Raw genomic sequence first — 20,284 nt, 5'->3', positions numbered from 1 at the left:
ATGAGAAGGGTAAAATTGGTAGCTTGATCCTTGCTTTTGATTATTTCGAGGGTGAATTTGATCGTTCAGTCTAGGACGAGGTGAGCGGGGAGGCTGAATGGTGAGAGGAGCCACCTGGACGCTCCCCGGGCCTCGTTATAAATAATCCCCCGTCGCTCTCCACATTGATCGCTCGTAAAACCTTTCCTTCCGCCAAATTATGCAAATGCTCTTTTTGCACGCGTGCGCTGCAGCTTCGTCCGCCCGTCGGGTGAAGGATGTTCAGGTGGGTGAACTGCTGCCTGGAACCGCCTGAAGCGTACCTGAATAAATGGCGAGTCGCCCGTAACCGAAACTTGGGCGCTAGGTGAGCTCGGCCATACGTTGGGTGGTTGTATGTTTTTGTTCACCCGTTTTTGTCATTCGTCTAGCCGGTTGCTCTTGCCACTTTACCCTTCAGGCCCTTCAGGCCCCTTTACCTGAACACCCCTGAAGCGCCAACGTGGCGGCCCTCGGCTAAACTTGCTACAATAACTGCCATAATTTGATTGTTGTTATTACCACGATTTGTTAGTTTTGATCGCAAATATTTGCATAGAAATTTCTCACCAGTGGCTCGGGGTACTTTATGGGGACTTGAAAAGAGGGCGGGAAAGTGAGAAATAGGTCAGCTATTGAAGACGTCGCTACGCAAGAAAGCCAGGAAGCGAATCTAGAGAGCAAGTTTGTCTATCTCGAAAACTCTGGATCCTTATGGACGAAGGAATCTAAGAAACAGGAAAGGGATCTCTCTATGGAGGCCTTGAATAAAGCGATCTAGAAAGAAACAATTTGAAACAATCTGCAAGAAACCAACTAACAGGAAATCTTCTAGGACAATCCAAACGAAACAATTGTTGGTCTTGTAGAAGCCAAGAAAAGATGGAAGGAAAAATGAGAGAATAACCATCGACTGTTTTGTTTAGGGATAGAAGGACTAGAGACATCTTCTGGTTATAGCCAGGGAGAGAGCAAAGAGGGAACTCTCCGAGGCATCTATCATCAAACCGGATTTAATTATGGGCCGCGAAGGGCACAAAGATATAAGGAGGTCTCCACGAAGTTAATCTTTTTTACCGTCGATTCCGGGCTGTCTAATTTTCAAACATCTTCAGCATTCTCACTCTTCGCAGTCCCTTCACCCTCCATCGCCTCCTTAACAGTCACAAAATCCGTAACCCTTGCCTCCTCGCCGTCAAAAACAACGGCAATCTCCTCCAATGAATACCCCTTGGTCTCGGGATAATACAAGTAAACAATCCCCAGAATCACGATCAATATCACCAAAAACACTATATAATACTTCCACGCAATTGCCTCCAGCGCAATAGGATTAATCAACTGATTAAATATTAACGCCACATAATTCGCCATCATCGAGATAGCAACACCCTTTGCGCGCAGGGAGAATGTCCACATTTCAGCTGGGTATGCGAGCAATAGCGGCGTGAATGCAATGTCGTATCCGGCAAAGTAGATGAAAAGGAACGGGATGACGGCTGTGCCGATGGCTGCGGTGCCGGTTGTGTTGAAGCTGCCAGATAGGGCGGTGATGAATATGTAACTTGTGAGCATTATTATTGTCGATGTTATGAAGAGTTTGCGTCGACCGGCACGGTCGACTAAGCAGGCGCCGACAATGCTCATTATTAGGTTCCAGAGTTGGAGGAAGCCGTTTATGAGTGTTTGTTCGGTGACCGAGGTTATGCCGATTGTTTTGAGGATTAGTGTGAGATAGTAAGATACAACACCGCTGGAAGATGCGAGGTTAGTTTACATCTCTCGCGAGAATAGTTTCAGGGCTGGAACTCACCATCCATTCCATTGCGCGAAGAATCCCAGTGACACACTGAGGAAGAATCGGTATCGATTACCCTTGGTCCTCACACAGTCCATCCAGCGCGACTCTTGCTGCACGCTCTGCTCCAATGTAATGGACTCCGTGATCTCCGCCATCTGAAAAGCAACAAGCTCCGAGTTCTGGTCACCGCCAGCATGGTAACGCACCAGTATACTCCTCGCCTCACCCGATCTCTGCTGACAGATCAACCAACGCGGCGACTCAGGAATCAACAGCGTACCCGGCAAAGCCAAAAGCGGCAGGGCAAGCTGCATCAGCGATGGGATACGCCAAGCCCAATTACTATCCAGAGTCCTGGTCCCGAACGCGATCCACGCAGATAGCAAGGAGCCGGCGTAGAACTGGCACATATAAGCCGACGTTACGAACGAGCGGTGCGAGGGATACGCAATCTCCGTGACTAGAATCACAGATGCTTGGAACCAAGTTCCTGCGATTCCGACGAAGAATCGCGATGCGATGAACCATTTCGGGTTCGGTGCGCCGACCTGTAGACCAACGCCGAGTACCAGCCACAGATACCCGATGAGAATGGTGCGCTTCCGGCCAAAGCGATTGGCTGACCAGGCGCCGATGGGCTGGAAGGCCATGCTGCCGATGGATTGGAGGGCATTGATAAAACCGAGCCAGGCACCTGTCGGCCTATCCATGAAAAGTTGCCATTGGTTGAGAGATTGGAGGCTGTTCATGAGAGATATGTCGTAGCCGCCGGTAGATGAGAAAAGGAGCAAGCTGATAATGTATGCATTGAGAATTAGCAGATGGGATGTCTGCCACCACGGCTTGCTTCTCTTGGGAAGAACCTAGACGGCCCTGTTAGCATTAAGAAAGCTCCAGTAGCAAGATGGGCAATGTCTGTACCGATGCGAGATCCCGCACTGCAATTGATGCAGAAGCTTTGCCTGACATCACGGCGGTCACTTGACTGTCAACCTTGAATTGGTCTGTGAGTAAAGTTTCACTCGTTTTGCGGTCGACTGGTATGGGACGGTCAAGAGGCATATAAACTTTTTATGCGGCCGAGGCCCCCTCCTCCGAAGGCCGGTTATGTCCCACAAATGACTCCCGAGAACGTTTCAATTTGCGCGATACGACCGTGAAGTCAAATGCTCCACAGCCTGGGGTATGCCAATCCATCTACGCGGAGGAAGCGCGGGGAATTAAGTGTGGGGATATGGAGTCAACCATGATGAGTGATCCCGGTGTACCCAATGCCATGGCGTTATACGGATCCATTGATCTCGGGATTCTTGTTAGCCTATCTTTCGCTTACTGGAAGGGCGGTACCTCTCCGAACCAAGAACGCAGGCTTTCCTACATCGCTTAGATAGAGTTTGGCCTAGGTTGTTCCCAGGAATGAATGGAGATCGTGCTAATCATCAGTAAGGGGTGACAAATGGTGCCGAACCTCCCGGGGGCCGAGGATTAGCCGATGATGGTGAGAAGCCAATTGACGGCGGGACTAAAGTGAATGCGGGGAACTTCTAAAGATACTCTCGATTCAAGAAGACACTTTGTGTTGTACTTAGTTTATGGATGACTACATCTTTTTATGACCTCGGTACATTAGCTAGATGCTGGAGCTCTGCATTCACATTTGTGTGCTCGTAAACATATATGGAGAGAAAACATTAATCAAGAACCCTCGTAGGCATCGTGCTAGTATGTGCAACATGTAGGAAATTCGTCAACAATATCGTTGCAGGGAATACATAAGAGCCCCGTGAAGCTCCTAAAATCAGATCTGAAAGCCGTTTCTTAGAATCCCTCATTTGGGATTATACTTTTCTTTCCAGATCCTGCAGGGACATAGAAGTCAGCAAGGGTATAGTCCCAAGGTTTCATTTGAGAGACGCGGGTCGGCAACATACCAAGAGTTCCCAACGGTAGGACACCCGTTCTCCTCGGCAAGTCGATAGTATTTGGCCGCTTTGAACTATAATCCCGCCGACATTAGCACTGCTCCAGGCCACAATTATATCGCCAAATTTCGAAGGCTGATGATCTTACCTTATCCTTTTTCCCACCAAATCCCTCTAGGTAACACCACGCCACCTGATCCATGGCATCAGTATCACCTAGGTTCGCTGCAGTCTCGTAATATTGCCTCGCAGCAGCAGGGTCTTTCTTCACCCCCCAACCCATGCGGAAGCAATTGGCAAGTTCGAAGATAGCCAGGACCAGCTCGCCTTTTGCAACGCCGCCCTTTTTCATGCCTGCACGGAGAGCATCGGATTCTACGGCGGCTGAGTTTGTTGCCGCCGCCGAAAGGTATTCTACTGCGCGTGTCTCGTCTTTCGTACAGCCCCAGCCGTGTCTACGCAACGTTAGTCTTTGAGAAGACGCTATATGTATGGTACCATATTACCTCAATGCTAAGCCGTAGAGAACCTGGCTAAGCGGATTGTTATGCCCATTGGGGTCGGCAAGTTGGCCAAACATCATAGTTGATCTTTCCAGATCTGTATGTCAGTGTAATTAGCAACAAGTCACATGTCTTAGGATCAATGGCATGTACTCACCTCCTGCTTCATGAAGCCGGATAGCCTCTTGGATATTGACCTACCCCAGTCATGGTCAGCATCGTTGCGACATCATCAATCCATCCTCCCTCTCGACATCTTAACTTACATCATCCTGCTGATCGCCAACTCGACTATGACTAGAACTCCTAGATCTTCCCTGTCCACCACCGGGCAACGACAAATCACCCACCGACTGCGGTGGCGACGAAAGCGACTGGCCAAAGTGCGGATTCCGCTGCACCAGCACCGTGGCCCTTTTCTCCCATTGCGCCTCGCGCTCCTGTTTATCCGCCCCCTTCTCGTCCTCAATCTGCGGCAGACCCTCGGGGATATTTGCTGATGACTCTTGCGAGTTGCTTGGGCTGCGGCGGTGGAGAAGGTTCGAGAGGCGGCGCTCGCGGTGGGGGTGGGGTGGTGATGGGCTGGAGAGGGAGCGGGAGGAGTTGGAGCGCTTAAAGAGGAAGCTGCGGCGGGAATTGGAGGAGGAGAGACGCGGGGACTCGGGAGTTGCGCTTGCGAGTGAGTTGGGCGTGTGTTCGTCGTGTGGGTGTGCTGGAGGGGTGATTACTTCTTGGCCGAAGGTGTCGGAGCGTAGAAAGGTGATCTCGGGTGGTGGCGGGGATGATGGGGGATTTTGCGGGTTGGTTGTTGGTGCGGAGGACTTCTCGGTGAGGTCTTCGCGTTTGTGCAAGATGTCTCGTAGTGAGGGCATCTTGAGGTGGTTACGTCGATCTGGGGATTGGGATCTGCAATCTGCGATATGCGGCACGGGTGGTGATGCGGAGGGTCTGGAGATCCAATGAAGAGTGGAACAAGAAGTCAAAGATGGAGAAGGCCAAATAGTCTGGGGAATCAGAGAATAATTTATCTATTTTCCAGGCAGGAATAAGCCAACACAGGACAGACACAGCCGCATCAAGAACAGCAACACAGCAACATCAGGTTGGGGCTGTGCGGAGAGTCTTTGGTTCGTTGGGTCGCGCCCGGCGGCTAAGCGGAATACGGAGCGCTTGATGAATGCAACCCTAGGCAAAGGGAGAACAGTATAAAGATGAGTATACAATTGGACATTTGACTTGGAAAGAATTTGTCGTATACTTCTTGCAGTTCTGATAGATCTCATACATGCATGTCCCACATGTGGCGTGCGATGTCGGTCCCTGCGTTTTTAGCGCGTGGCCGACTGATTGATAGCCACGCTGGCATATCAAAAGGTCTGAAGATCAAGATATGGATGGAAAGCATCATCTCGTTCATGTTCAGTCCGATCCATCTAGTGAATCACCTGGATCAGCGAGCTTAATTGATCTCTCCATATCTCCAGACCCAGGAGTTCCCCAGATGATTACAGGGCAATGAAGCAAGCAAAGATTACCTATCGGCCCAGTAGGACACAGAATTACCAGTGAAAATTGCACACTGGTTGAGTATAGCAGGGTATCAATCATAGCCCTATATCCAATGACCTTATGATTTTCGTGGAGGCCCGAGCGTAGCCTTCATATAGAGAATTTGACGAGAGCAATGAGCCTGGCTGGATGACTACGAAGCAGAGCCAACGGAATATAGTCTACTTGAACGCAAAGACGGGCAAAAGATCTAGAATGTGAAAAGGCATGCCGATAAAAGAAATGGTATTGCAATTCTAACTCAGAAGATGCAAATGACCCCTATAGTTTTGTACACATTGGGCAATCGCCGAGGGAGCCATCAGAGTCTATCCAATTAGGCCTTGGACGCCATGATACCTGTATGACCGTCAGTAAGTGCACTTTATACCAATCCATGTAGAATGTACTCACGCTCAACATCAGCAACGCTCTGCTGGAGGATCTGCTGCAGGACCTTGGGGTTCTCGAGTTCCTTCTGGATCTTGCCGATGATGGTCTCGGCAAGCTCACGCTGCTGGCGCTGCTTAACCTGGCCCTCGTAGCGGACCCAGGAGTCAAGGACGGTCTTGGCCTCGGCAGCAAGGGCGGTGCGCTGCTCGAGCTCGTAGGCCTGAGCCTCGAGCTGGGCGGTCTCCTATAAAAACGCAATCCCCGGTCAGAGCATGTTCACGCTTTTCTCGGAGTATACTTCCGTTCACCCGAGATGCTGCGGCAATCTTACCTTGGAAACAGCGAAGAGCTGCTGGGTGACCTCGACAACTCCGGACATCTCCTTGACGTTGTCAATGCGCTGCTTAACGGCGTTGGTGTGGTCGGCGCGGGCAGCGTTCAGGATGTCCTTGTGCTTCTGGACCTGACCCTGAGCCCACTCGCCGTAGGCGGGACCACCGTACTTGGCAACGGCAGTGAAGACGGAGAGCAGACAGAAGGCGGCGACGGTCTCCTCGTTCATCACGTAGAGCTCGTTGCTGATGGCGGCAATGGACAGACCGGCGGCGGCGGACAGGGTGGCGGTCTTGGACACGAGAGAGTTTCCGGGAACAGCATCGAGGATCGATTGAGCCTTCTTAGCAGGCTCCTCGGCGGGCACACTGGAGGCCGCGCGAATCGAGGTCAGGGCAGTGATGGCAGGGACACGGGCGGTAACGGAGGGCCGTAGCCGGGCGGCGCCTAGGCGAAGCGAGTCAGCTACCTGGATCCATTTGCTCGGACAGTCAGGGTCAGCATGTAACATACCAATGGCGCTCTTAGCAAGACGCGAGACCATTGTTGCGGATGGAAGAATCCTGTGAATAGGGTGGGTGATTCGGAGAGGAGACTTGAGGTCGGGACGGCTAGGACGGGCTTGCACACGCTAACCTCTTTGGGAAGAAGTGCGGTGCGGCGGAAAAACTCGGGCCCCGAGCTCCAAAAAATACCCAAAAGGTACAGCCAAAAAAAAAAGTTGATGGTAGTAGATCCGAGATCACGCCAGCAATCTACGCGACACTCACCCAAAATGCCTACAGCAGTGGACTCCTCAAGTTCGAAGAAGCGCAAGAACACCAAGAATGCCGGTGCCCCCTCGTCCAAGCGCCGCGCTGTGGCCGAGGAAGATGGCTTCGCCGAGACACTGTCAAAGGTCCAAGAGCTGGAGAATCAAATTGCGGAGTCGCGCAAACACTACAACAATATTGCAACTTTGATATCGATGCTGAACGTGGAACCATCGGCGAAAAAGCCAGAGCTAGCAGTGGCAGTCTCGCTTTGCAGAGTATTCAGCCGATTGATGGCGGCGGGCAACCTTTCCGAGAGCAGTCGCGATGCTGAAAATGAGAAGATTGTGGTGGCATGGTTGAAGGAACGATGCTCGGAATACCAGCGCGCATTGCTATCTATCATTCGTGAGGCTGATAGTACCTCTCAGGTGGGTGCAATTCTGTCGGTGTATCAACAAGTTACTGTTGGACTAATTAGCACACTAGGTTACGGCCCTTACCCTAAGCATGCGCCTCGTGAAAGAATACGTTACACACATTCAGGGAGCAGACAGCAGTATCTGGTCCGGTCTGTTCAAGGACATTATCGAGGCTCTCGTGGAGGCCCAGGACGGCGAGGACGTGCGGGCAGAATTCGTCACCAAGTTCATGAAAGAATATGAAGATATCCGATACCAAACATTTGCGCAAATAGCGTATGTCCCCCTGTTCGCTGAACTTCCTCAGTTGTTGACTAATTCGGTACAGTGAGTATGCTTCTACTCGACGAAAGACCGACACCATCGAGATCCTCATTTCCCTCCTCTCGACCTGCGACGAAGCCCCGAGCCCTGATCACGAAATCGACTTTGAAAACTTCTTCGCAAAGCCCGACCCAAATAATAAGCGACTTCGCACTGTCCATGGCCACAAGAGACGGGCGCAGGACGCATGGCTGGCCATTCTTCGGAATAACCTCTCCCAAGCGCAACGAAAGGCCCTTCTGCGTATTATGGTCCACACCATCGAGCCCTGGTTCACCCGCCCCGAACTCCTGATGGATTTCTTGACGGACTCTTACAACGAGGGTGGGGCCACTTCTCTGCTCGCCCTGTCCGGTCTTTTCTACCTGATTCAACAGAAGAACCTTGACTACCCGCAATTCTACGCCAAACTCTACTCGCTCCTCGACGCAGACCTCCTGCACTCCAAGCACCGATCACGCTTCTTCCGCCTATTGAATAACTTCCTCGCCTCGACCCATCTTCCTGCTACCCTCGTGGCAAGTTTCATCAAGCGTCTCTCTCGTCTCGCACTCAATGCGCCTCCCTCGGCTATTGTCGTGATTGTGCCGTTCATGTACAACCTTTTCAAGAGCCACCCCACTTGTACATTTACAATGCACCGTGAGATCCGTGACCAGAAATCTGCCGCAGAGATCGAGTCTGAAGGCTTTGAGGATCCCTTCGATCCGAATGAGACAGATCCCACCCGGACCAATGCCATCGAAAGCAGTATCTGGGAGATCGAAACTCTCCAGTCTCATTACCACCCTAACGTCGCAGCCATTGCCCGAATTATCTCCGAGCAGTTCACGAAACAGGCTTATAGCCTGGAGGACTTCCTTGACCACACCTATCAGGGTATGGTGCAGGGTGAGCTCGGTACCGGGGAGAAACCGCTGCGCAAGGTTCCAGTGGTCGAGTACCAAATCCCGAAGCGTATCTTTACGGACCGCTTACTGGAAGAAGATGACGGTGTGGACTCTGGAGCCGGTTCTTTCATGCGTGGACTGTGGGACTTTTCATCCTAATCTACCTAACATCCCAACGTTCACTGACCGCCTTAATGTTGGTCCTGACTGTCCGATGTACGTTAGCCCTAAGTTCTTTGATATTTTGCATATGCACCTAGATGGGCGTTTAAAAGGATTTTTCTTGTTTGTGCAGAATCTCTCTCCATTCCTGCCTCCAAAATTAAGCTTCTCCTTGCTGGTATTTCATGTCCAGCCTGTACACACACAATATGGTGTTCCTGACCCCCACCCACCCAGCACCACACCACGACGAGACCAGTCTGTAACCTTCAGCCCGAAGAAGCTGAGTCGTAATTGAAGATACGACGATTCATCTGGCCGTCACTGCAAACGAAAAAGTCAGGCCAATGTTCGTTACAAATCAAACCTGCCAATGGATAGAACTACTTACATCAAATTGTCAAGTTCGTCCAGTCCCTCGTCCAGTCCCACGACTTCCTCCAGTTCCTCCTCTTCTTCCGCCGCAATCACTGCATATAACAGTCAGCACTAGTCACAGTATGTGATTAAATGTGAGATGAAATGCATTCATACCGCGACCGAGGTCTTCCTCGACTGCTGGCCACGCCCGCTCCGTGATCTCATGCTCCTGGCTGGCATTCATCGCCGCCAGGAAAAACACTCCCACCTGGTAATTACGGGCCGGGTACGACCCGTTCAGCGCCAGGGCGAAGAAGGCATCCACGAAGCACATCCAGCGACGCCCATCGGTGGCGAGCAGCCCGTCTATGTTCCGGCGGAGCTGCTCGAACTCAAGGCGAAGTACTGCTAGACGCCAGGCATCTAGTTCACGTGTTCCATGGAAGAAGCACCTGAAAGCCCTGTCGATGCCTTCAATGGACTCGGCCTCTCGCACAGCTTCGACGTAAAAGTCGCACACCCAGTCCAGACAACGGAAGTACAACCCCATGAGCTGCGTCACCCGGGACACAAGGGGCGCAAGCTCCTGGTTGACTTCTTCCCAAAAACTGCGGCCGAAGATCCATGTCCAGAGAGACCGCCACCAGCGTGAGCTTTGGGAGACGCGGCGGCTGCGCCGGTTCTCTGCGAATTGCATGATCATAAAATACCGGGCGATTACTGCCACGGTCTCAAGGCGCGCAGTCTCCAGACGGGCCTGGGTGGCCGGGTCGGAGGTTGATGTCGGCTGCTGGCTTCGCTGCATGGCTGGGATCGACTGGTGGAGATATTCGAGGGCGATTTGCACCGGAGGTCTTCTGTCTGTTGGTTCCTCGATGATGGGCCAGGCACGAGTGCTGAACTCGGGAAAGCCTCCACTTGAAGATGAAGACGAGGACCAGGGAATCTCATCGGTCACCAGTTGAGGAGCGTCAGCGGTCGTGCTCTCCGACAGAGACTCACTATCAGGAAGAGCTGCGCTCTCGGTAGGAGACGGTGAACGAGACATTGAGAAAAGCTTTGTATGCAGAGATTTGAAGCTTGAGATTGGATGGCAAGATGGGGAACGACTTGCGAGAGAAAAAAGTGAAGCTTGTGTCTGCGATTGAGGAGAGAAAAGGAAAGATCGTTTGAGTCTCTGTCTCTCTCATCCAAATGCGGGTCCATTGGTCCTGGCTGCGATTGACCTCGCCGGCGCTTGACGATGTCGCCGCTTAGTCGTCGTCGCCATCTGGGTGGATGTGAGGAAGGCACCGAACTGAATGCCATATGGTCTCGACAGACGCATGAGTCTTGAAGATGCCATTATCAATTGACATAGATAATGGCTTCCAGGTACAATCTGTCATTTCTCAACCATTGATATTGCTGCCGTGATCGATTCCATGGATGATGCGGCGGGGATTTGAGATATAGATCGTCCAATTCGGCTGTGGACAAAATTCTTATGGGCAATAGATCAACATCGTTATGTTGTAGAAGCCCTCTGTGCTAGACAGAGAGCCCATTGTGATCAATATCCCGGTTCTGGTATCAGGTTAATGCTAAGAAGATGTAAACGATAGGAGGGTACTTCTTAACGGGATTTTTGCGTCCGGGAGAGGTGATGACAGAATTGTAGATAGTGCCTGCACAGCTGATCTAGGATCGATGGAGTACATATACGATCGGTCATTCAGGAATCGGTCACGCGATAGAAGATAATCCATGCTAGCAATTATTATCCACAACTATGATTAGAGTTAGTAGATTGCATGTCGTGTGCTGACTACGTTATGTGGAATTCTCCTTACAAACAAGATTCCTGGTCTGTTTATATCCACCGACGTCAGTCTCGGGCGGGCAGCCGCCCTTGCAGATTATATGATCGACCGAGCAGCTATAGTGTGAACACAACTTTCATCTACACTGACCACCCCCTTGGTATGATACTCACTCTCTGAGCAGCTTTGAGAAATGTTTGTGAAAATGTGTTGCTTGGGACTGCAGGTGTGAACGATGTTGGCCCCAGCCCTATACCTTGATTTGTGTCAAAACAGCTCGGGAAGGGATCACATTCCTTGCGTTCCAGTCAGCCATTCTACTGGCGTTCAAGGAGCACTTCTTTCTTACATAAGTTTATGAACGTAGATACTTGATTTCTGGCAGTCCATGGTCTCGAAAAGGTATCTAATAGGAGCGTTATACTAATCTCTTCACATCAATCATACCACTTGACTACTCTCAAATGTAATGCAATGCGCAAGAAGCTGGCTCTGTTGAAGGAGGAACTTTTCCGTCAATGTATTGACCGCCTATTGGTCAAATCCTTCAAGCATTTGAGAGTCGCATGCTTTATTGGGCAGAACTTGAAGCCATCCACAGTCCAGGAATGTCGCATTCTCTACCAGACACACCTAAGCATCAACAATAGAATACCAATACGCTAGAATTCAGGTCCAATGTGCGGGGCTGGGAGAGATTTAGGATTTTCTTGCAGCAGAATAAAGCATCGTAATGCGCCACTGGTATCCGACCTTTTGTTCTACTCTATCTGCTTCCGACGTTCACATCTTCATACGCCGTTCTTCTAATCTCACAGCTTACTATCCTTAACATCCGAATCGAATTCATTCGGTTCTTCGCTTTCATTTACCTATCACCATGCATTTCACAGGTGTCCTCGCCGTCTCGGCTTCTCTCGTTGCTGTCGCCTACGCCAATGACCCTCTGGCCTTCACTGCTTGGCCCAAGAATATTCAGGCTGGCAAGCCTGTTACTCTGACATGGGAAGGCGGTGCTCCAGACCAGGTACATCATTCTTTTTATTGTGGATTGAGCGTGTGAATCGCTGACTCGGGTGGCTGCATTTAGCCCGTCACTCTCACTCTTCGCAAAGGAACCTCCACCAACCTGGAGGATGTGGAAATTATGACCGCCCAGGCCAAGGATGGCACCTTTACCTGGACCCCTGGTGACAATGTCAAGAGTGGAGAGGACTATGCTTTCCAGATCAGCCAGGGTGGCGAACGCAACTACTCCGCCCTTCTCAAGGCTGGACCTGCGGTGAACGCCGAATCCGCCTCGGAATCTTCGCAGACAAACACTGCTACCAACACCAACACCAACACCAACACCAACACCAACTCTGCTCAAACTAGCAGCAGCTCCTCCAGCACTAGCGGTACAACTGCCACTCAGGCCGCTGCCACAACAAGCAAGCCCTTGATCAGCTCATCGGCCGCAGCTACTCCCTCTAGCACCCCAGCCTCTTCAACGACTGTGACTCACTCCGTCGTTGCTGCCGAACCTTTCGAGACTAGCAATGTGAAGAACGGCAAAGCGGCCTCGGCAACTGGAAGTATCCAAAATGGTCGCGCTTCCTCTCTGCAGTCCTTCTCACAGCTCGCCATGGGTGCTCTGGGTCTGCTGGTGTATCTTGTTCAGTAAAGGGTACTGGCCTTGGTGATGTTGTTGAATTGGGTACCCTGCTACCAGCCGCTCGCTCCAAAACATGTTCCTATGTTCTGTTCTGTCATATTGGCCCTTTCCGTCCATCACTGGACTGAGCCATTTTCATGTATATAATCCAGTACTCCCTGCATACCATTGAGAGGCGGCTTTGGTCGGGCGTTGTGGAGGTAATTGAATTAATTTCGAGACACGTTGAATGACTGTATTATTCTGTCCCTCCGTATGCCCTATATCATTACGACTGATGTCATTGATCATACAATTGAGTAGTTACCTGTCAATATGACACGTCAGCTATAGTTTGGCAGGATCGTGATTCCAGCGATTATCAACAGACTAATTGGGTTTAGCGTCCGCGCTAGCGCGATCCGTGCCTGGCGGAAATAATAATCGATAAGGGATTCCTTTTCCAACACAACATCTTCCACAGCTCAACCACTTCCTCTTCTCCAACCTCATCCTAAACCTTCTTTTACCCTTTCGTCAACTTTGAGAACTCGTTAGGTGCTCCCCGGATCATTCTGTGAACATTGACGACTACGCCATCAATTCTCGCTTTTGGCTGCGGACAAATCGATCCGCTGACCTCCGGCGCGCGCCCACCTTCTCCTCCTGGGATGTCGAGCTGACTTCCCGATTAAGTCGCTGACTCGGCGATGGTCAGAATCCGTGACAGGATCGCATCGTCGCATCTAGCCCTGTTAAAATTTGAAAAAGGTATGCAATCTTCTTTCCTTTTCTCTCTCCTCGCCAGCCACCACCAACGAACAGTCCGCCTCCCGCACCCACAACACCTGTCACCACCACCCTCCGAAAACTGTCAACATGTCGTCTGTGGGGCGGGTCATCCGTCGGCTGGGCTCCTCGCGGAAGCTCCATGCAGCGGAGATGATCAGCACTGACACGCTGATCTCGATCCCAGAAGAAGCGCCGCAAGTGAACCTTGCACCCGTGGACACTCAGTTGAACATGCACCGGTTCAACGCCCTTTTTGAAGAGGAGATGGGGGTACAAGGCCCCAAAGGTTGGTTACTATCTAAATGCATCTCCTCTCAGGCATGACATCCACTAACCGTCACTCAATCGCTACGCAGACCCTCACACCTCGCCCGCACTACCCCTCACCTCGGCGAGTCCACGCCTCAGCAATGAGGCCTCGGCAGAATGGTCAGCAGTCGGCCATGCAGCGGCGACGGGCAAGTCCGGCCGTGTCATCCACAACCTGCAGGAGGAAGTGGCCCGTCTGAAGCGGGACTCTGCCCTCTGGCAATCCAGAGCGGAGGAGTCTCAGCGAACCAGCGAGGCCCTCAAAGTCCAACTGCAGGACACGGCCGACTGGCTGCGCCATGAGGAGCAGGTCCATGAGACCAGCCTCAAGTCCATCGAACGGAAAGAACGGAAGATTGAGGACTTGCGCGCCGAGCTGCACGCTGAGCGCACCAAGCGCCACGATGCCCAAATCGTGGTAAACGAGACCAATGAGGCGATGCGCGTGGAACGCCAGAACCACCATCGCGAACTGGCTCGGCTGCAAGAGGAGGCTAAGTACTACAAAAACATGTACGAGGTCCTGAGCAGCACCACGAAGCGGGACAAGGGCGAGTTGCACCGCCGGGTGGACGAGGTGTGGGGCAAGGTATACGCCATGTCGGACACACAGACCAAGCAGACCGAGTGCATCGACCGGCTCATGGTCATCGGAGACCAGAAGGACCGAGAGATCGACGGGCAGCAAGAGCGATTTGAGAAGATCATCGCTCTCCATGAAAACTACAAGGAGACCAAGGACAACGAGTTCCGAGACACCATCAATCGGACCCACGCCAACAGCAAGCGGATCGATGATACCATCAGAGAGCTCCAGGAAACTCGCGACAAGATGAAATGGGTGATTCGAATGAGTGAGCTCCAAGAGACCAAGCAGGCCAAACAGCAACCAACGCCCGAACCCTCCTCATCCTCATAAATCTGCTTCCCTGCTAGCGTCGTCTATGTCCGAAAAGACTCAGTGGAATCCGACCTCCAGTCCACGATGTCCTTTGATCCTGCGCTTTGCTCCTGTCTTCTGCTACTCGACATTTGATGCTTCGACCCGTCTCTCTCCCGCCTTCGCCCCAAACGTCTGAGGTCCGTCCCCCATTCCATCATATCTTCCACGCCAGCCTTTGCCCGCTTCTCTCCGTCTCCGTCCACTTATCTCCGTCCGACACCCCTTCTCTTGCCTCGACCATCTTTTCTTCATGTTCATACCTTTCGTGGTTCCTGGCGTTTTGGCAGCGAAGATACCCAGTGCCGTCCAGACTTTCTTTCGTCCTCCCGCTATCATCCTTCTTGCCGACTCTCTCGCCTCCCCTACTCTTCCTTCCTGCTACATCTATTCCTCATTGTTAGAGTTGATGCCGTGATGACCCTGCATGATTCGGTTCGGTTTCTTTCTTCTATCTTCATGCACATTTGCATCTGGCTTTGCGTTCTATGGTACACCCCCATGGATGGGCGCTATTCATATTTTCTCTGTATCAATACCCTTTCTTCTAATGTTTTTATTCACATATCTTCTATTCCTGTTCCACATTTGTGAACGGGTTAATTGAATAATATTTATCACCAAATGGCTATTTGTGATCAAATGTTAGGCCTAGCATCTTATACACCCATAAGTCATTCGTTAGCTCTTCATTGGGAGCAACAATTGATACACGCCGAAAAAAAGGGTATTCCCTTTTCAAAGCGTATATTATGTGTACGATGACCCTATTGATTGATGTGGAATTACCCTCTACCCTCGTTTGTATTCGTCTACTACTTTCGAATATGCTTACCTACTTCCCATGAGTTGTCAGATCTTGTCTATCTCCCTTAAAACCTTTTCCCTTCAGAATATCCACGCTCTTCTTAATCCTTCACTTATCCCGTTTTAGGGGTGCGTGGAAGATCATCGTATCCCCATTGTACCTTCTGCCAGTCATCAGAATCGCTTCGTAACATCACTTCCTGACTAGACTTGCTCAAATCTCAGTGACTTTGATTCATCATGGCGACTGAGCGAGAGTTGCAAATAGCCTGTCTGTGGGGTCTCCGGGATATCGGGGTAAGTTCATCTTCTTGACTTGCACAACATGATAAAAGCCATCTAATATGGTGACTCACAGATGCGCGAGCTGAGGGAAGAGATCATGTATGAAATCCGCTTCCCTCGATGTATACCAAGCTCACAGAGTATAGAACCCTTTGTCCTGGTACTCAGGTAACCTATTCGCTTGATGATGATGTGAGCACCCCTCCTGAACTATAATTATCCTCTCTCTATACATGCTGATGAAGAGCTTCCAGGTCTTGACCATCAAAGGTTGTTCTGATGCTGCAAGCGAAGCCGCCGTGGTGGCCTGCACCAAAGCCTATGTAGAGAAGCACACGCACCACAACCTCCCTGATGTCAGTTTCTCCATTCATACCGTACAGCCCTTCGATTGAGCACCGACTCTAATTAAACAATACAGGAGCAGCTACGGATCTGCCAGGTTGTCAAAATTGACGTTGGTGCCGCCTTGGATAGCCGACAGGGTCAGAAGTATGGCAAAACACCGGCACTCGGTGAGGAAGGAGATGCCCACGATGATAGCTACTTGAGTCCTGTGGCGACAAGTGCTACAACTCAAGTCTCCCAGAACTGGAAGCCGAGTCGTGTTAGAGTCGATTACCTCCGCAAGGACCCATACAACATGCTTGAACGAGTAGCTGCGGCTACGGGTACGAATATCAGTCTTCAGCACTCCTATTATAAGGATAGCTCTATTCGTGTGTCTGCAGATGTCCTTGACAAGGTTGAGAATGCACTGCAAAGGCTCAAGAAGCTAGACAGTCTTCTGGTACGATTGAAAATCCCTTCCCTAGATCGTGATAAGTGACTTACTCTTGCAGGCTTTGATCGATGTCCCCTCTCAAGCCTATGCAACCTTTGTTCCCGATACAGCTGGTCTACGCTTCTGTCTCCTGGAAGTCGCTCAGCTCAACGACATCGCGCCCCAACGCCTCCTCGTGGATCCGAGCTCTGCCATTACAAACAACATCGCGGATTTCATAGTCCCAGTCTCTTGCCGCATCGATCCCTCGACCGATTCCTTCCAGGTTTTTGAGCACCTTCACCATCCCTGTGGAATTGACTTGCCGTCGTTTCTTAGGTACCAGCATATTAGATGTTGGTCTAGGTTTAAGTACCCGGAGGTTGGCAAGCCGGGCGAGAATAAAGGCGCACAATACTCCAAGCTCGTCGTTCTTTATCAGCCAAGCCCGCCGGGTGCTGAACCTGCTGCTGTTGAGGAATCTCAAGCTCATACATCCGCCGACACTAAAGTTCTCAACACCAGGCCTTCAAGACCTCCGCTGGATAGCACAGCAAATGAAAAGGCCGAGTCTGAAAGGGCGACGAGTGTCAGTCGTCCTGGCCTGGCACATCGCTCTGAGTCTACTCCGTCAACTTCAATCAAATTGCCTGGACTAAAGACTCGCAGGCCTGTCTTGCTTGATGGTAGCACGCCTTCGATGAAGGGGAAGTCGCCTGTACTTTCTACGAATCTTACAAACTTTGAGAGGTCTACACTGTCTGAGACGTCTATAAAATCCATTTTACCTTTCAGCCCTCAATCAGGCGTTGCCAAGTCTGAGCTTCAACCCTCTGAATCCCAGAAAATGCCCAATTCTGAGCTTTCTGAGCCTGAAAAGCGCCAGTCTACCACGGAAGTCAAAATTAACCCTTCGGATGGGATCCAGATATCAATCAAAGTGTTTCCAAAGTCTCGACCCTCTCAAGAGAGACATATGAGCACTGATCTTTTCTCTGCATCAAGTTCCGATCTTCCTTGCTCATCACAGGTAGCCGCGACGTTTGCTCAGCCTGTCTCCCAGGCTAGTGCCCGATCTGTCGCCAATGATGAGCAACGTGAACTCATTGACTTGTTTGACAAGGAAGCTGCTACGTCCAATGACGAAAAAGCCACAGGTGCAAACTCGAATCTTGAGAATGTAGACTCATCATCTGAACGTTTGTCGTCGTCATCTTTGTTTCAATCAGTAGCGTCGATGAGGGCTGATGCTCCATCTGAGTCACCTTTGTTTCAATCGGCGAGATCAGAGATCTCGGACACCCCCTCTGAGGATGCACCCCCTTTGCAGCACTCCGAGCCTTCGTTGCGGCCACCTGAGAACATCAAATCACCTATCATGACGGGTGAAGATGGTTGTGGTGACGAGCAAGAGACTCCTCGGCCGACCAAGAGACTCACTCTGGCTTCTAACGACTCAGTTGTCCCGCCAGACGACGATCAAAAGACCCCTCAGTCGACAAGGAGCCACCCTTCTATGGGAACCGAAAGGCCAGTCACCATACCAGACGATAATCAATGGTCTCCTAGGTCGACAGAGACACTTACGGCTACTGCCAACCCAATCACACAGCAAGTTCGCCGTTGTGGAGTGCCGGTCAATTACACCTATTCTGATTCACATTCACTGCATGCTGCACTTCCTTACCAGGCAAACCTGAGCCAACAAGATATTGGTAGTCAGGAAAGAAGCCTCGGCACATCAAGCCATGATTTCTATGCTCCGAGCCGGCAAACTTATGGCCAGTCTTGGCCACAATACCCAGGTTTTCCTGTTATGAACACACAAGTAGATTATGAGACGCATCTTCGTGGCTTCGATGCAGCGCCAATGTATCCTGTCGGGACTGTCTTCTCTACCAACTTTGTCCACTGGCCTATGTTCCTGGTCTCGCCTGTTTGGCAGCCGTATCAGCCTCCCTATCCAAATGTCCAGCCGATCCAACATCCCAATCAGCCCGGAGTGCCAAGCGAGGGCGTCGGAAGTCCAGATACTATTGTATCCTCGGCTGCTGTTACTACCCCTAGTTATGATGATTATCTTCGGGCCCGAAGTCGGGCTTCTCGGGCCACTTTCCAGAGCCAGAGTGATGCGACTGATCGACCTATCCGGGAAACCGTTGCCCACCCGAACGATGATGACAAGATAGAGTTCCACTCACCGATGAATCAACGCACAACAAACCCCGGTGGCAATGGAAGGAGAGACAACTCCAAGGCAAATACAAAGGCTCCCAAGATGACCTGGAACATCTTCAATGACCCTAGCACCGCGAAAAGAGTCAGCATGCCCATTTCAGCCAGATCTCCACGCCTGCAAAATATTTCAGCACATCCTGCATTCGTCAAAGATGTCTACAGGCTTCTTACTCCCCTGCTCACTACCGCCCAAGTCTTCCCCAGACCTCTAGAGCTAGAGGTCCAAATCGGCATTGTCATTATCATGAACAAGTTGGGAGCCACGGAAAGCAACTTCATGGCCTTTGAGGAAATGAATGAGGTTATCCATCCTCGTGGAGACCTCAATGGGCCCAGCACAGTCTTCTTCGATAGAATCACAACCTTGCCTGCTGATATTGATCATATTCTTCATATCCGCACCGATGGAGGCCGTCTCTTCGAGAATCGAATGTCCACTTTCACTATCAGTTATGAGTTTCACTGCGTTTTGAAAACCGGTGTACCACTCGTGATCTCTATCGATGAGAACGGTAATGCCACTGTCAACAAATCTAAGGTGACGCTGGGGTCCGTTCATGTCAGCTACCCAGACCGCATCTGGGATGCTGCAGCAGTTCTTCATGGTTATCTCGGTCCCCATGGAGAACCGAACCCAGAAGTTGAGCGTGCCGTGCAATACCTTGCAGAGAACTTATGGGTAGAGCCCAACCGAACTCACGTTCGCCTGTTGACTCGCTTCAACAAAGATGTCCTGAGTGTGAAAAAGGTTCTGTTAAAACGCATTAACTACCATCGCTGCAAAATGGATCGGTATGTGAATGACATAGAAAGTGAGACCTCGATGCGCGGCCTTCACCTTCGAATTACCGAGGTACAGGACCTGGTTCTCACAGCTCGTCAATCAAATTGCGACATTTTGGAGGCTGCTTGCAAGTCTTTGGATGACATGGTCAAGGCTCATCGGCAGTGGTGGGAAGTTGCTTTGATAAGTCCGGCCATTCAAACAGCTCTCAGTGAGGGTGTTCCTGCCACCATTGGCGATGGCCATCGTAACTGGTGCCCTATTGACATTCTGGGCAGCGAGACTGGACTCATCACTAACACACCTGCTTCACCGACTGCACAATCAATTGGTCACTATGGTCTGGGTCAACTGTTGCGACTTGCTACAACTGTCATTGAGAACATCGATCCAGTTGGATATTCCAATGTTGGTCCAGTCGGGATTAAAAACAAGCTGAGCTGGCGGACAAAATTGTTGGAGTGGAGATCATCGTGAGCAACAAGTAGTCTCGAAACGGA

The 20,284-nt window shown here is 51.0% G+C and overlaps 8 protein-coding genes across 8 annotated transcripts; 5 read left to right on the top strand and 3 right to left on the bottom strand.

Moving 5' to 3' along the window:
- Positions 1 to 1,119: 1,119 nt before the first annotated feature.
- Positions 1,120 to 2,788, bottom strand: N7458_003800 (Major facilitator superfamily domaingeneral substrate transporter; the record flags this gene model as incomplete). Its single annotated transcript, XM_056907182.1, has 3 exons — positions 1,120 to 1,771; positions 1,832 to 2,682; positions 2,741 to 2,788. 3 exons carry the CDS (start codon positions 2,786 to 2,788, stop codon positions 1,120 to 1,122), a joined length of 1,551 nt encoding a protein of 516 aa, XP_056767909.1.
- An 859-nt stretch (positions 2,789 to 3,647) lies between these two features.
- On the bottom strand, positions 3,648 to 5,116 carry N7458_003799 (tetratricopeptide repeat protein; the record flags this gene model as incomplete). The annotated part of the gene is made up of 6 exons (XM_056907181.1): positions 3,648 to 3,678; positions 3,751 to 3,815; positions 3,890 to 4,196; positions 4,248 to 4,341; positions 4,402 to 4,441; positions 4,511 to 5,116. The coding sequence occupies 6 exons, from the start codon at positions 5,114 to 5,116 to the stop codon at positions 3,648 to 3,650; spliced, it is 1,143 nt and encodes a 380-aa protein (XP_056767908.1).
- A 1,013-nt stretch (positions 5,117 to 6,129) lies between these two features.
- On the bottom strand, positions 6,130 to 7,062 carry atp4 (F1F0 ATP synthase subunit 4; the record flags this gene model as incomplete). The annotated part of the gene is made up of 4 exons (XM_056907180.1): positions 6,130 to 6,152; positions 6,207 to 6,429; positions 6,517 to 6,965; positions 7,032 to 7,062. The coding sequence occupies 4 exons, from the start codon at positions 7,060 to 7,062 to the stop codon at positions 6,130 to 6,132; spliced, it is 726 nt and encodes a 241-aa protein (XP_056767907.1).
- Positions 7,063 to 7,293: 231 nt separating this feature from the next.
- On the top strand, positions 7,294 to 9,065 carry noc4 (ribosome biosynthesis protein NOC4; the record flags this gene model as incomplete). Its single annotated transcript, XM_056907179.1, has 3 exons — positions 7,294 to 7,701; positions 7,760 to 7,968; positions 8,021 to 9,065. The coding sequence occupies 3 exons, from the start codon at positions 7,294 to 7,296 to the stop codon at positions 9,063 to 9,065; spliced, it is 1,662 nt and encodes a 553-aa protein (XP_056767906.1).
- A 586-nt stretch (positions 9,066 to 9,651) lies between these two features.
- Positions 9,652 to 10,393, top strand: N7458_003796 (uncharacterized protein; the record flags this gene model as incomplete). The annotated part of the gene is made up of 2 exons (XM_056907178.1): positions 9,652 to 9,830; positions 9,958 to 10,393. The coding sequence occupies 2 exons, from the start codon at positions 9,652 to 9,654 to the stop codon at positions 10,391 to 10,393; spliced, it is 615 nt and encodes a 204-aa protein (XP_056767905.1).
- A 1,717-nt stretch (positions 10,394 to 12,110) lies between these two features.
- Positions 12,111 to 12,896, top strand: N7458_003795 (GPI anchored serine-threonine rich family protein; the record flags this gene model as incomplete). Its single annotated transcript, XM_056907177.1, has 2 exons — positions 12,111 to 12,257; positions 12,321 to 12,896. 2 exons carry the CDS (start codon positions 12,111 to 12,113, stop codon positions 12,894 to 12,896), a joined length of 723 nt encoding a protein of 240 aa, XP_056767904.1.
- A 680-nt stretch (positions 12,897 to 13,576) lies between these two features.
- On the top strand, positions 13,577 to 14,886 carry N7458_003794 (uncharacterized protein; the record flags this gene model as incomplete). The annotated part of the gene is made up of 3 exons (XM_056907176.1): positions 13,577 to 13,637; positions 13,675 to 13,948; positions 14,067 to 14,886. 3 exons carry the CDS (start codon positions 13,577 to 13,579, stop codon positions 14,884 to 14,886), a joined length of 1,155 nt encoding a protein of 384 aa, XP_056767903.1.
- Positions 14,887 to 16,232: 1,346 nt separating this feature from the next.
- Positions 16,233 to 20,261, top strand: N7458_003793 (uncharacterized protein; the record flags this gene model as incomplete). Its single annotated transcript, XM_056907175.1, has 3 exons — positions 16,233 to 16,355; positions 16,421 to 16,789; positions 16,842 to 20,261. The coding sequence occupies 3 exons, from the start codon at positions 16,233 to 16,235 to the stop codon at positions 20,259 to 20,261; spliced, it is 3,912 nt and encodes a 1,303-aa protein (XP_056767902.1).
- Between the last annotated feature and the right edge of the window lie 23 nt (positions 20,262 to 20,284).

This window comes from Penicillium daleae, assembly GCF_028827525.1.
Source record: "Penicillium daleae strain IBT 16125 chromosome Unknown utg000004l_segment0_segment0, whole genome shotgun sequence".
Classification (NCBI taxonomy): Eukaryota; Fungi; Ascomycota; class Eurotiomycetes; order Eurotiales; family Aspergillaceae; genus Penicillium; species Penicillium daleae.
Note: the sequence above shows the minus strand (reverse complement) of the source record. Positions and strands in the feature narration are given on the sequence as shown.